This window comes from Camellia sinensis, chromosome 6, assembly GCF_055761805.1.
Source record: "Camellia sinensis isolate YWXY chromosome 6, ASM5576180v1, whole genome shotgun sequence".
NCBI classification, from domain to species: Eukaryota; Viridiplantae; Streptophyta; class Magnoliopsida; order Ericales; family Theaceae; genus Camellia; species Camellia sinensis.
The window spans coordinates 145170187-145185723 of NC_138966.1; the positions used below are offsets into that span (position 1 = coordinate 145170187).

The 15537-nt window shown below is 37.5% G+C and overlaps 1 protein-coding gene across 1 annotated transcript in view; it reads left to right on the forward strand.

Annotated features, from left to right (window-relative positions):
* LOC114285889 (tRNA synthetase class I (I, L, M and V) family protein) overlaps positions 1-15537 on the forward strand; it is a 37290-nt gene that overhangs the window by 9888 nt on the left and 11865 nt on the right. Inside the window, exons 9-11 of the mRNA XM_028228977.2 lie at positions 6381-6539; positions 8313-8402; positions 10272-10405. Coding sequence (XP_028084778.2) covers positions 6381-6539; positions 8313-8402; positions 10272-10405 — 383 coding nt within the window. The remainder of the gene's footprint in view (positions 1-6380; positions 6540-8312; positions 8403-10271; positions 10406-15537) is intronic.

Sequence of the window (15537 nt, forward strand, 5' to 3'; positions counted from 1 at the left end):
TCCTACTTGATGTAGGGATTTCCCCCCATCCCGTTTAACCTTCAGATGAGCCCATTTAAAGTGTTTATGTTGAGCAAAGTCTTCTTCCACCCCTAAAAAACCACATCCCCCATTGCATGGAAAACTTTGGTTCCATTTGGTAAAACTTTCTAACTATGATTTGAGAATATGAGTTGTATTTTGAGTTTGTGTGTTTTGAAATTATGATTTGAGTGTAGAAAATTTGTTTGGTTATGATTTTTAAATAAAGTGTTGAATTGAGTTTTGAATTGAGTGTGAAATTAAGTTTTGAAAGTTTGATTTGGCATGTGAAGTAAGAAAATTTGTTGGGTTATGAGTTTTGGAAAGAATTTTCAAAACTTAATTCAAATTGTTATAATTCATTACAAAACACACTACTTTCACTCCATTGAAAATTCTGATCAACACTCATAACCAAACTCTTTTTAAAATTCAATTAAAAAAATTTATTATAAACAAAAAATAACATTAATCAATTTTTTAATTGAAAATATTACAATGGAAATAATTTTTTTTCAAAATAAATATTCAAAAAATTTAAATCATAAATATTTAAATAATCTAAAAAATTTAATAAGTAAAAAATTAAAATAAATATTCAAAAAATTTAATAAGTAAAAATTTAAATAATTTAAATATTCAAAAAATTTAAATAATTTTAAATTTTAATATTTTAAATTTAAAAACAACTCTACACTCAAATCGTAACCAAACACATAAAACAAAACTCAATTAAGAAATTATTTTTAAAACTCATAATCAAACACATAACTCGAAACTCCATACTATTTTCACAATTCTACACTCAAATCGTAACTAAATACATAACAAAAAAATTAAAATATTTAAAAATATTTTTATAAAATAGAGTTTGAATTTATTTTTATAAAATATTTAAAATTAAAAAAATTAAAATCGTAATATTTAAAAATATTCAAAAAATTAAAATATTAAAAAAATCGTAACATATTTAAATATTAAAAATCTTAACAAAATTAAAATATTTTTAAAATATTTAAAAAATTAAAATATTGATTTGAATTGAGTTTTGAATTATGTGTTTGGTTATGAGTTTTGAAAAGTAATGTTTATGTTTTGAATTGAGTTTTGAGAAATGGGCGTTGAATTATGATTTGAAAGCTCAAAACAAACACCACACTCAAATCAAAGGGTGAAACTATAATTTGAGAGGCTTATCAAACGGAGCCTTTATCATCCCAAAAATGAGCTAGTAATGCTATGACTCGAACCCTTAGTTGCAGGATTCGTGCAACCAGGTGACGAATCTTTGTAAGAAGCGCGATTCCGCGTTTCTTAGAAAGAAACGTGTAAGAATCGCGTTTCTGTAGAGAGAGAAATGTGATCCTGTCCAAGATGGGATCGTTGGTGGAAAAGAAAAGCAAAAACAGAGAGATACACCCTAACTCGCTGAATACGCAGGGAGAAACCCTAACTCGAATATAGAGAGATAAAAACCCTAACTAATTGAATATATATATAGAGAGAGATAGACAGAGAGAGAGAAATAGAAAGAGAAAGGGTGAAGAAGAACCTGTTGAAGCCCTAATCTGTTATTCTTCTTCATTCTTTATTTTCTTCTTCTTCTGTTCATCTTTCTCCATGAGTCTGCGCGATCATCTCTCTCTCGCTTTCGACTTTGTCTCTCGCTTGTGTTGAACTCATCGACTCTGCGCGATGGTCTCTCTCTTCTTTCTGAGCAGTCGTCTCTCTCTCTCTCTCTCTCTCTCTCTCTCCTCTGTTCTATTCGTTTGATGTCCGTAATTCCTTATTATATATATATATATTAACAAAAAAAAACCCTTTTTTTTTCCTTTCCTCTATTTTTTTTTTCTATTTTTTTTGAATATTCTTATTTTCTCAACTTAAACATACATAAAATAAATTATTTTTTTTGTAAGAAAAAATTAATTTGTAAATAAAATTTGATATTAAAGTAAATAAATAAAATTTAAAAATAAATAAATAAATAATATATATGTTTTAATTTTACATATAATAAATAACGTTATATATTGTCAAGTCTTTTTATTTGAGTAGATGATTAAGAATTAATGATATTTTGTATTAGTGATGAATTTTCTAATAGGATTCTATTATATTTTTGTGTAGCAATGTAAGTCATCAAATTTAATATATTTAAATAAAGCTACTCCAAAATTTTTGAATTAATTTTATTTATATATGCATAATATACATATATATATATATATATATATCTAAGCGCTCCCCGAGGCGCTCCCAACCTAAGAAACTTCTATCGGCTCACGCTCCCCTGCTCCCCCTCCCGCTCCCGCCTCCGCCCCGCTTCGTGCAACTAAGCTCTAACCCACACTTCTTGTGGGTTACCAACCCCTGGCTGCCTCTTCTTAATGAAATTCTTATACTTTCAAAAAAAGAAAAGAAAAATACAATACCACATTAATATTTAAATTCTAATAAAGGAGGAGCGTTTAATTGGTATAAATCTATACCAGCCCCCCGCAAACTCAAGGAGGATAGAAACTAACCAACTTGAGTTTGAAGAGAGGAACAAAACAAGAAAATACATAAAAATAAAAAAGGATAGGAGACACTGTATGGTCGTGTCAGACCATTGGTGAAGACACTGAATGGTGGTATCATAACGTTGTAGAGGACACTGTATGGGGGTGTCATAACCATGTAGAGGACACTGTATGGTGGTGTCATAACGGTGTAGAGGACACTGGATGGCGGTGTCAGACCGATGTAGAAGACAGTTTATGGGGTCATGTCGGACCGTTGTAGAAGACAGTTTATGGGGTCATGTCGGACCGTTGTAGAAGACAGTTTATGGGGTCATGTCGGACCGTTGTAGAAACTAACCGGAATCTATGTCGGGACAGTTTACAGAGTCTTGTCGGACCCTTGTAAAAGCTAACCGGAATCAACGTCGGGACAGTTTACAGAGTCTTGTCGGACCCAGAAAGGAGCTAACCGGAATCAATGTCGGGACAGTTTACAGAGTCTTGTCGGACCCCTTAAAAAATCGCATCCTCAAAAAGGTGCGCCCAATTTTCAAAAGGCGTGCCATCAAAAAGCGTGCCCAATCCATAAAAAGGCGTGCCATCAAAAGGCGTGCCCAATTCATCAAAAGGTGTGCCGGACATGATGGCGAGGCACGTGGGCGCCTTGGCTTGCGTGCCCGTTTGTCGGCTGGTGGTAAGAGGCGCGCGATGCGCGTGGCTGCCTCGGCTATAAGACAGAGGCTGAGGCCGAGGCAGAGGCAAAAAAACCTGCGAAATCCTCTGAAAAATTCTTCGTTGTGCTGAGAGAGAGAGTCTGTAACACTCTGTTGCGAGAGATATTCTGTAACACTCTGTTGCCCAGAAAATGGCCTCGTCTTCCCGGAGTCTGCTCACTCTCTTTCCAGACCTCAACGAGTCAACAAGAGAGAGAACTGGTGCGGTGGCACTGGAAACTCAACCAAGCGCCCCGGAGTTTGCTCCTTTGAACTTTCCGATGCGGTCGGTGGAGCAAAGAATGGCAGTGCAGTCGGATGTGGAGGCCAACCAGTATACTTTGAAGACATGTGTGGAAAGCATGACGGCGGTCACAAACTTGTCGAACCGGCTGCAGAGTAGGACAAATGAGGTGCAGCATTTAAACTCCCAGCTGGCTCTGCTCCAACGCATGTATAAGGATGCGCGAGCAGAGATCAGTGTGCTAAAGGCAGAAAACAAGGAGCTGAAGCGGAAGGCCACCGTGATGTTCCGATTTGGAGGTCCACCATATGCTGCAGTGGAGGAGCAGGGAGGAGGCAACTTGCTTGGTGGTCGAGGAAGCACGGAGGCAACACCGTCAAGGACCGCCCAGGACGGAGGCAAGAAGAAAAGACCGGCGGAATAGGCGAGAAGAAAAATCCCACTGTTCCGATTTGTGTTGGTTGTGTTTTGTTTTGTTTTGTGTTTTTTTATTTTTATTTTTATTTTTTTTTATTTTTTTTTTATGGTGTAAAATGCTGATCGGGGTTGATCCCCGGCATGAAGAAATAACAAGTTTGTAAAATGTTGTTTTATTTTTTTTGTTTTATTTATTTTTTTTTTTTGTTTTGGGAGTGTTTTGTTGAAAAAATAAAAATAAAATGAAAGAAAACAAGGGAGAAAGAAAATAGATAAAAAATATTTATAGATGGATTATATGAAAAACATCAGTGCGATTGTTTCAAAATAAAGTGGGGTATTTAAAAAAGAGGAAAAGTGACTTGGAAAAAATAAATAAAAATAAGTGATTTTTGAAATCAAATGGAGGAGAGAGAGGGACAAACCCATGTGATAAAGTGGAGAGAGAGTCGGTGAGTGGGGTGCAAAAGGTGAAGGAGAAATGATGGATTGAAAATGGTTTGGGTCAAAAGTGGACACTGTTAGTGGGGAACATGAGTGCATTGATTATTTGATATAATAATAATAATAATAAAAATAAAAAGTTAGAACTGTTGGAGAGAATGAGTGGAGTATGGTAAGGGTTTCATCCAAAGCCAAAATTCCTGCAGCGAATCACTTCGCAAATCCTAGCATGAGCTTTTTCTCTTTCCAGGCTTATTCATGAATTTCCTGGTGATTTCAAGAGCCTCTGGTGGCATTGTGGCAGAGAACACCCTAACCTGGATTTTGGGTGACAGCAACTGAGAACACCCCAACCTGGATTTTGGGTGGCAGCAACTGGAAAATATCATAGATCTGATTTTTAAAAAACCTCGTGACAGCATTTCATCAGCTTCATCCAAGACAAACATTTTGATGTAAACAGGGCGAAGTGATTGTCTCCGCAACATGTCAAACACACGACCAGGAGTACCAACAACAACATGAACCCCACTGGAGAGAATGCGCTGATCTTCGCGCACACTAGTCCCTCCAACACAAGCATGAACCTTCACACTTTGCTGGGCAAGTTCAAGAATGGGTGGAAGAACCAAAGCTTGGCACTCAACCAAGCTATAATCTAGCTGCTGCAGAATTCCAGAGCAGAATGTTGCAATGTTTCCAGTTCCAGACTGTCTCGTCATATGAGGTGAAGAATTCTTCTCCATCAGCCTCACACATGACTACAGTTGCGCAAATCTTTGTTGATTTTATAAGCGGAATAGGTTGAGGTCCGGCGGGCGGCTAAGGTGAGGTTGCCGCCCGCCGGAGAAGCGAAAATACTAGGTTTTAAACCAGCTCTGATACCATGTAAGAAATAATGTATAGAGAAAGAGAGAGAATAAATTGTATGTATTATTATTGATTGATATATTGATGTGTTATATTACAAATCAGAGTGGCTCATTATATAGGAGAGGGTTTGGGTAGTAGGTGAGGAGTAGGTAAGGGTAAATTGGTGGTAGGTGTAGTAGGTGTGGTAGTAGGTGGTGGTAGGTGTAGGTAAATTCTAACAGTTACTTTGTCTTTTTATCACAGGATCCTATATTTCATGGGATAGGGTATGGGTATCAGGTGCGAGTATGTGTCTGAGTGTTGGATTCATCTAATTCTCATGTTCAAGAACAAAGGATTATGACAAAATATTCATATTTCTTGATGTACTTTTGTGAATCTGATGTTTATCTTCAGATGATGTTTTATACATCTATAAAATGAAATTATAGACTTTTGGAAGGCCCGCATTATGGTAAATAGGTTGAATAATTCCTCTTTGTTGATGGTGTCTTTGATTGCTATTTCTATAGCAAAGTTGTGTGTGTGTGTGTTTGTTTGTCAAGAAGTCCTACTTTCCCATGAATTTTTCATTGAATCTTGTTTGGTTTCAATTTTTTGAATTTAATTTTCTAAAAATTGAGAGTTTTTTTTTTTTTCCTAGTGAATATTTTTAAAATTTTAAGTAATTTTTTTTACTTTTTTAGATATACCTTACTTAGATGTATCAAAAAAGTAAAATATTTGTAAAAAAATATTTTAGAAAATTAATAAATACATAATTTTCGTATTTTTTTTTGTATTTTTGGTATTTACTGAATTGTTTAAAGATTTTTTTCACAAATATTATACTTTTTAAGTGTATTTATGTTAGGTGTATCTAGAAAATTTAAAAAATTGCTTAAAATATTTAAAAAATTCAGTAAAAACAAAACAATACGGAAAACAAAAAATTTTTGTTTTTTGAAAAGTGAATCTTGAGTTAGGAAACCAAACAACATGTTAAGAGGGTTGATTGGTGTGCTAATAGGATTTGATGGAAATTTGATATGAAAAGGTAAGAATTGTTAGGAATTTTCCGAATAAATTTGTCTGGAATATTTTATTGTATTTTATTCCTCTCTCTCTCTCTCTCTCTTGTTTGTTACTTGAGTACTTATATTTTGTGATGGCATATTACAGGAGAAGCGCTTCCACAATTGGCTAGAAAATGCAAGAGACTGGGCTGTAAGTCGAAGTAGATTTTGGGGTACACCTCTTCCTGTGTGGGTTAGTGATGATGGCGAGGAAACGATTGTTATGGATTCTGTTGATAAACTTCAAAAGCTTTCTGGTGTTGAGGTTTGTTCTCCCACCCACCCCAACTAATCTCTGATCCTTACCTTTTCAACCCCTTTCTAGTTGACTAGTATTATGTATATTAGGTCGTAAAGTAGATTCAATACAATGTTTATTGGAAATTGATTATTGAACTGTTTTGCCTGCTTTCTATTTTCATTTAAAGACTTAATGGATATAGTTTTTCTGAAACAAGAAGTCTCCGGCATGTCATATTAATGGGAACAATGTTTTTTATTTTTTGATATATACATATCATGAGTTACATTCCTTCTTGCTAAAATTTCTGAATGTCTTTTTGCTAACCATGCTAGATTTTAGGACACTATTTAGTTTCTCGATTTGGAGTGACAATACAATGTTCTTAGGATGGGGCTCGCTCTTCTATTCCCCTTTAGAAGTGAAAGATTAACTAACTTCACCTTGAACTTTAATACTGGTTATGGGATCCTCATAGACTACAGACTGGGCGAGGAACCTTTAGGCATCAAATAGCGCATAGCTTGTCAACTTATTTCAGCAATCTAGTAGAATGCATTGATGCACGAAAACTACGTGTTCCATGCAGTAGATCATTCGACTGTGGTCTATGTTGAATTGATGAGGGATTGAGTCCTACCTACCAATTGAGATTTGATAAATTCCTTTTATTGGTTTGATCCTCTTCCCCATCACAAGCATGATATATTGTAATTGCAAAAGAAGATTGATATTTATTGGAAATTGATTGTTAAGTCTTCTTTATCATTTGTTTTTCGTTACATCCAAAACAAGTTTCTCATAGACCTTTAAAGGCCTTTAGGGTTGATATATAATATTCACTATCTACTTTTGTTCCTTTCTCTATGTTATTAGAGATCTCCAAGACTATCTCTTAAAAAAAAACAAAAAAAAAAGTTGATTTTATTTCTCTATTATGCATGAGATCTAAAACTGCATTTTCTACATATACTTGCATGCAAATAGATGCACGCACGCAGGCGTGCACATGCATTTTAAGTTAACACTTTTAGTGTTTAAATAGGTTTTGTGCTTTGACATCACTACTTGCACCAATGTTGGTAGCTATGGTAATATTAGAATGCATCTAAAATGTGAAAATCATGAATTTTTTTTTATAGTGGATGGGATCATTCAATGAAACATTGGTTAGCAAGGCTGAAAAAAGTGTCACGGATGTTAACAAATCCAGTTAGGTGTTTAAGCATTCTTGAATTTAGTTAAATAGTAAAATAAAGCAACTGTGATGAATTGAAAAGGTCAGGAGGTGATAAGGTGTGTAAACATGAGTATGTACTTGTTTTTGTGATATTTTCTGTTAGTGACAATGATGCATTGGATCTGACAGAGGAAAGTGCTGTTGTAAAATGCTGTAAAATGGGTATGGTTATGCTATTTTAATTTCTTAGTAAAATGAGTATATATGTGTGTGTGTGTTGTTTGTTATGTTTATTTGTGATTTATCTGAGCCATAGTTGTCACTTTGAAGTGGTGTTGGGGTCTTCCGTCGATAAACACAAGACTAAATTATAAAACTTGTTTTAGTATTGTGCTAAGACTTGTTCGGAAAGTGGATATTGGCTCTTTACCTTGGAGTTTTTGCTTCTGGAAAATGTATTCTTCAATTAGTTCTGCTACTCGTACTTATCTGGTTTTGTGATCTCCTGTTTGAGTGTGCAATTCATGTATGTTTTAAGTTTGCATTACTAATCTCTCTCTCCCTCTCTCTCTCTCTCTCTCTCTCTCTCTCTCTCTCTCTCTCTCTCTCATTTACAGGTGTCTGACTTGCATCGCCACAAGATTGATCATATCACAATTCCATCCAGCCGTGGCCCTAGTTTTGGTGTGCTTCGACGCGTAGAGGATGTAAGAGCATTAGATCTGGATTTTGAGTAGTATAAGTTCCTCATTTTATAATTTTAGTTTTACACTCAATTGTATAGTCACAAGATTGATCATGCTATGATTTCATAACATCATGGCCCTTGTTTTTTGTGTGCTTAGACTTGTAGAGGATGTAAGAGCATTTTCTGGGTTTTGAGCAGTATAGTTCTTGCATTCCTGATTTCACATTCTATTTACAGAAACGATTAAGCTCGATGTTGTTCTTAGAATACTATTTATCTTGAATTTAAGTGCAGAGCTGCTGGCTGTATGCGGAATCTTTAGTTGTGAAAAGCTAGGTCATTAAAACTGTTCTCATGATCCTATTTTACTATTAAAGCCCCTTAATTGTTATTAAGTTTTAGAAGCTTTTGCGGATAGGTTAAATTATCTATCATCTTCATAAATCTCAGTGTGTTTCTTGTAACTAGGTAGGGCTTAAAAGCTGTTTCCTCATTGATAAGTTCCTGTTAATGCCTTTTAATTAAGTTTTAATTTTTTGGCACCTTCATACATCAGTCTGACTCTGCAATGCTGCTTATGAACTGTTATGTAAATTTCCTAGTTACTTTCCACATCATAAAGTTTAAGATTTATAGTATTTGTTTTTTTCGTACTTTTGAAATTATGTTCAGTACCTAGGAAGAAGTTTATTGCTTTTGATTGTTGTCTAAATCCATTAACGTGCACATGTTCATGTTCTATTTTGTGCGCCAATGTGTCTCTAATGATTCATTATTTTTGAGGAATTAATGATGCAGTGGAAGCTAATTATATTTGATCTACACAGTTTTATTGTATATACATATACTAGTTACACATAATGGTGCTTATTTCATGTTAAACAACATATGTTTTTTTCTTATGTATATTCATATATAAAATTATGTATTACGCCAAATAATGTGGATCTTACTATTTACGATTCACTATTTAAGCAAAAACGATTCAGGAATTGATTCATGATTTGACAACAAAGGTGCAGGAGTATGCCATTCATTAGTTCGATAATGAACCCCATCATTAATGTGTATCCTACCATGTCACGAATCCTATTAGGTTCTGTTATCAACTTGTTGAGTGCTGCCTGCAAGTCTTGCTACATTTCTTGTGCCTGTTGATTTTCTTGAAGGACCTTCATAAAGTCTCTCCACTTGAAAGGAGTTGCTCAGTTGTAGAGGCTCAGTGTTTGCACTTTTGTGAAGGATTCAGACATTAAAGCTGTAGATTTTCAGTTTTTTTTCCTTTTAATGGTATTTTTTTGGTAGTAGATATAATGCTTGTAGGGTAACAAAGGAAAAAAAATTAAATATATTCTTTTTTGTTGGGATTATATTTCTTTACTCTTTCAGGTTAAATGTGTGAACTATAAAAAGAGTGGAGAATAAGTATGAGTGCTTAGCTATGTAGTCTTTATATTGATTTATGGAGAATAAGTATGGGGGTGTTTGGGAAGGAAGCTTTTTGGTTTTTTTTTTTATTTTTATTTTTTTTCACTAAAAGACAAATTGGTTACAAAACCAAAAAAAATTAATCCAAACAAAATATCACATCAAACTCCATAATGATTTCACTTTTTCTCTCACAAACATCACATCCAATCACAAAAAAAACCCATCTATCTTCCCAAATACAAAATTTTTTTTCTCCAATAATATCCTATAACTAAAAAAACCTGCAAAAAAACCCACTTCCCAAACACCCACTATGAGTGTTGGGATTATATTTCCTTCAACGAAAATATCACTTATTTCATCTCCCAAAACTTATGGTGCATTATCTTTATAGTGTGTTCCATATTATGATTTCTTTTATCCTTGACATTACAGATTATGTGGTTATTGTCTTCAGGTGTTTGATTGTTGGTTTGAGAGTGGGTCGATGCCATATGCTTATATCCATTATCCATTTGAGAATGTTGAACTATTTGAGAACAACTTCCCTGGGCATTTTGTGGCTGAGGGGCTGGATCAAACTCGTGGATGGTTAGTTTATTGTCTTTTATCTGTGTACTTTTTCTTTTCCTACCTGCTTATGTTAGAATATTTATCTTGCTGATTACTAGATTTAGGTTAGCGTACGTGAGGTAGTTGAGTCCAACCACAATTGTGTTAGCATATTATATTAGCCGAAAGTGTTAGCATATTATATTAGCCGAAAGTCAGTAGGGTCTGTAATCATTTTATGCCCTCAGGGATCATCTTGTAATTGTTTTCTTTGTAAACCCTAATTTTTCATTTATAAATAAGGGGTGATCTTCTATCATACCCTAAGCTGGTTACCCAAGCTTCATGGTATCAGAGCTACACCTCTAGGGTTAGGGTTCAAAACGTACCTAGTTGGATCATCTGCTGGGTCGATCGTCAGTCACTGTTGTCACGCCGCTTCATCTTCATCAGCCAGTTGGATCATCTGCTTCGTCTTCGTTCTTCTCCTCTGCTCGTCGATCTCCTCAGCTCCTCAGCTCGTCGTCGTCTTCTCCTCAGCTCGTCGATCTCCTCCAGACGTTCGTCACTCGTCTTCCTCGCCCTCATCGTCCTCAGCACTCGTCGTCCTCAACTTCGTCACTCGTCGTCACTCGTCGTCCTCACTGTGGTATGATCTCAGACCTAGTGTATATATATACTAATATATATATAAAACTAGCCTGATATATATATATATATATATATTTATATATAAATCCATGTAGATATCTTGATATATACATAAATAAATCAAAAAAAAAAAAAAAATGGTTTCTTAAATTTAGTTATCTCTTTATAGTGGTCATTGTGCCTGTTATATCACTACCACCTTCCAGGTTTGTGATTGCTACTAATTTTGTTGCGGGTTCGGTAGTATTGTATCCATGACAGATTCCACCAGTGTGTCCCCTTCTTCTCAAACACCAAAGAGTGAAAGTCCCATTCTACATACTACCATGACTGAGAACCCCAACCCTAGTCTGAAAATCACCACCTCTCTATTTAATGGTCAAAACTACCTAGCATGGTCTCAAAGTTTGACTATGTTTTTGAAGAGCAGAGGGAAGATGGGATATGTTGATGGCAGGATACAGGCACCTAGTACCACTGACTCAGGTTATGACCAATGGGAGATTACCAACTCTTTAATTATGAGTTGGCTTATCCATTCGATGGTTCCAGAACTTGGTGAGGGCTACTTGTCTATGGAGACTGCCCAGGACGTTTGGGAGGCTGTGGCTGTTACCTATTCCCGCAAAGGGAATTTTTCACAGGCATTTGAGTTGCGCCGCTCTATTGAGAGCTCACTTCAGGGGGAGCAGACTGTTCTTCAATACTTCACTTTCCTCACCAACGGCTGGAAACGCCTTGACCACCTGGAAGACTATAAGCCCGTTTGCCCTACTGATTCTGTCGGGTACAAGAAGTTCATCTCACGGGAACGGGTCTTTAAATTTTTGGCCGGCCTAAATGTGGAGTATGATCCAGTTAGGAGTCGAGTTCTGAGTATGGATACTCTTCCTTCACTTCAGGAGGCATTTTCTTATGTACAAAATGAGGAGAGTCGCCGGTCTGCTATGATGTCCCCTGTATCTACTGACCGTTCCGCATTACTGTCTACTCCTCGAGATGGCCTCAGCCTGCCTCGTCCGTCTGCTGCTAAGGAGTCTGTATTCTGTGATTATTGCAAGAAGCCGCGGCATACTCGTGAGACATGTTGGAAGCTTCATGGGACTCCATCTGGGGGTAGCGGTGATCGGTCTGGTTCTCGAGGAGGTCGGTCAGGTCAATCTAGGGGCCGTAGTTCCTATTCCCGGGCTCATCAGTCTAGTGCCGTTGATACCCTTGATTCTAATTCTACTTCTGTTACCCAAGCTTCTGATACTGAGCTGGAGGATGCTTTGCGCCAATTGTTGGACCGCCGATCTTCTACTGCTCTCAGTACCGCTTCCTCGTCCTTTGCCCGCTCAGGTAACTTAGCATCTTCTCCTTGTGCTTTCCTGTGTCATCCATCTTTGCCTTGGATTATTGATTCTGGTGCCTCAGATCATATGTCTGGCTCCTCTGATCTTTTCTCTGTCTATAAGCCCTCTTTAGGTCAGGACAAAGTTAGGATTGCCGATGGAACTGTTTCTTCCATTTTTGGAAAAGGTTTAGTCCAAGTCACTCCTACCATACATCTATCTTCTGTTCTCCATGTTCCCAAGTTTTCTGTTAATCTGTTATCCTTAAGGCGTCTTACCCAGGATTTGAATTGTCGTGTGACGTTTTTTCCTGATCATTGTCTTTTTCAGGACCTTGTCACGGGGAGGACGATTGGCAGTGGTAGTGCAGAAAATGGTCTCTACTTCCTAGATCAACCGGACAAACTTGCTTATTCTACCACCACGTCTTCTACTACCCCCGCTGATGTATGGCTGTGGCATCGGCGTCTTGGGCATCCCTCATTTCATTTACTTAAGCATTTATTTCCTTCTAATTTCGCAAATCATCATGTGTCTGACTTTCTTTGTGAGTCTTGTCAACTTGGAAAACAACATAGAGCTTCTTTTGCTCCCAGTTTGAATAAAAGCTTAGTTCCTTTTTCATTAATACATTCTGATGTTTGGGGTCCCTCTCGTGTTCTGTCTGTGAAAGGTCATCGCTGGTTTGTTACATTTATTGATGATTTTTCTCGTGCTACTTGGGTGTATCTCATGAAAGATAAGAGTGAGGTTTTCTCTGTGTTTCGCACTTTTCATAAGATGATTTGTACTCAGTTTGGGGCCACTATCAAAATATTTCGTTCTGATAATGGTGGGGAATACATAGATTCTGGGTTAGGACAATATTTCTCTACTCATGGCATTATCCATCAGACCTCTTGCACCAATACCCCTCAACAAAATGGGATGGCCGAACGCAAGAATCGGCATCTTCTTGACATGGCTCGGTGCATGTGTTTTTTTATGAATGTGCCTCGACTCTATTGGGGCGACGCTGTTCTCACCGCTGCCCATCTTATTAATCGTCTCCCTACCCAGGTCTTGGACAAACAGGCTCCGCTTCACGTCCTCCTCGGTTCTCAGTCCTTATTTTCTATTCCTCCCAAAATATTTGGTTGTGTCTGTTTTGTCCATAATCACTCTCCCTCTCGTGGTAAGTTGGACCCTCGCTCTCTCAAGTGTGTTTTCCTTGGTTACTCTCCTACTCAAAAGGGGTATAAATGTTACCACCCTTCTTCTCGTAAGTGGTTTGTGTCCATGGATGTCACTTTCTTTGAGTCCCAGTCCTATTTCTTGTCCTCTCCGATGTCACCGTCCTCCTTTCCGGGGGAGCCTTGGTGTGAAGTGAGTCCTGTGCCTCCGTGTGAAGTGAGTCCTGTGCCTCCTATGGTAGAACCAGTTGCTCTTGCACCACCCTCTACTACTGTGGTTCTTATGGTGGAACCAGTTGTTCTTGCACCCCCCTCTTCTACTGGAACTATAGAACCCACTGTCACCAAGAATAAGGACGGGAATGTTTATGTCCGGGACATAGACAGAAAACAAGTTAACTGGATACACGGGACCGTTTCTGCTACTCCACTGCCATCTCCTGCTTCTGATGAGAGTCTAGGTAACTTTGAATCTCGTGAGTCCATTGATCTTGATGTTCCTATTGCCAAGAGGAAGGGTGTGAGATCTTGTACTCAACATCCTATCTCACAGTTTGTATCATACTCTCATTTGTCATCCTCATATAGAGCGTTTGTGTCCAATATTTCCTCTGTTAGCATTCCTAACCATTTTCAGGATGCTCTTGCTACCTCTGAGTGGAAACTAGCCATGATTGAGGAAATGAAAGCACTTAGGAAGAATGGCACTTGGGAATTGACTGAGTTACCTACGGGCAAACGACCTGTGGGATGTAAATGGGTATATACTGTGAAACACAAAGCAGATGGGTCTATTGAGCGTTACAAGGCAAGACTTGTGGCAAAAGGGTTTACTCAGACATATGGCATTGATTATCAGGAGACCTTCGCACCCGTGGCTAAAATGAATTCAGTCAGAGTACTTCTCTCTCTAGCAGCTAATCTAGATTGGCCGCTTTATCAGTTTGATGTCAAGAATGCTTTTCTCCATGGTGACGTCGAAGAAGAAGTATATATGGACATTCCTCCGGGTTTTGAGGATCATCAAACAGAAGGCAAAGTATGCAAACTTCGGAAGTCATTATATGGTCTCAAACAGTCTCCAAGGGCTTGGTTTGAGAGATTCATTCAGGCTATGTTTAAATATGGCTTCAAACAAAGTCAGGCAGATCACACATTGTTTGTGAAACATTCCTCACGCGGTAAGACAACAGCACTTATTGTTTATGTAGATGACATAGTTCTTACAGGCAATGATAGTGGGGAAATACCTCTGTTGAAGAAATATTTAGCCAAAGAGTTTGAAATCAAAGACTTGGGAAGCTTGAAGTATTTTCTGGGAATTGAAGTTGCTCGCTCTAAGGATGGGATATTTATCTCACAGAGAAAATATGTGCTTGACCTGTTGAAGGAAACTGGGATGCTTGGCTGCAAGGCATGTGCCACTCCACTGGAACCAAATCAGAAATTGGGGGATGATGAAGGAGGAGAAGTTGTGGATAGGGGGAGCTATCAACGATTAGTGGGTAAGCTCATTTACCTATCCCACTCCCGTCCTGATATTGCTGTTGCTGTCAGTGTAGTTAGTCAGTTTATGCATGCTCCTCGTCAGATTCACTTTGAGGCTGTCATGAGAATCTTGAGGTATTTGAAGTCTGCTCCTGGTAAGGGTCTGTATTTTTCAAAGTATGATCATCTTCGTGGAGAAGCCTATACAGATGCTGATTGGGCTGGGTCAGTAACTGATAGGAGATCAACTTCAGGGTATTGCACATTTGTTGGCGGCAACCTAGTTACTTGGAGGAGTAAGAAACAGAATGTGGTTGCCAGGTCAAGTGGAAAAGCTGAGTTTAGAGCTATGGCACAAGGTGCGTGTGAACTTTTATGGATCAAATTATTGTTAAGTGATCTAGGTATTGATCAGACGGACTCCATGCGGTTATACTGTGATAATAAGGCAGCCATCAACATCGCTCACAATCCCGTTCAACATGACAGGACAAAACATGTTGTGATTGATCGCCACTTCATTAAA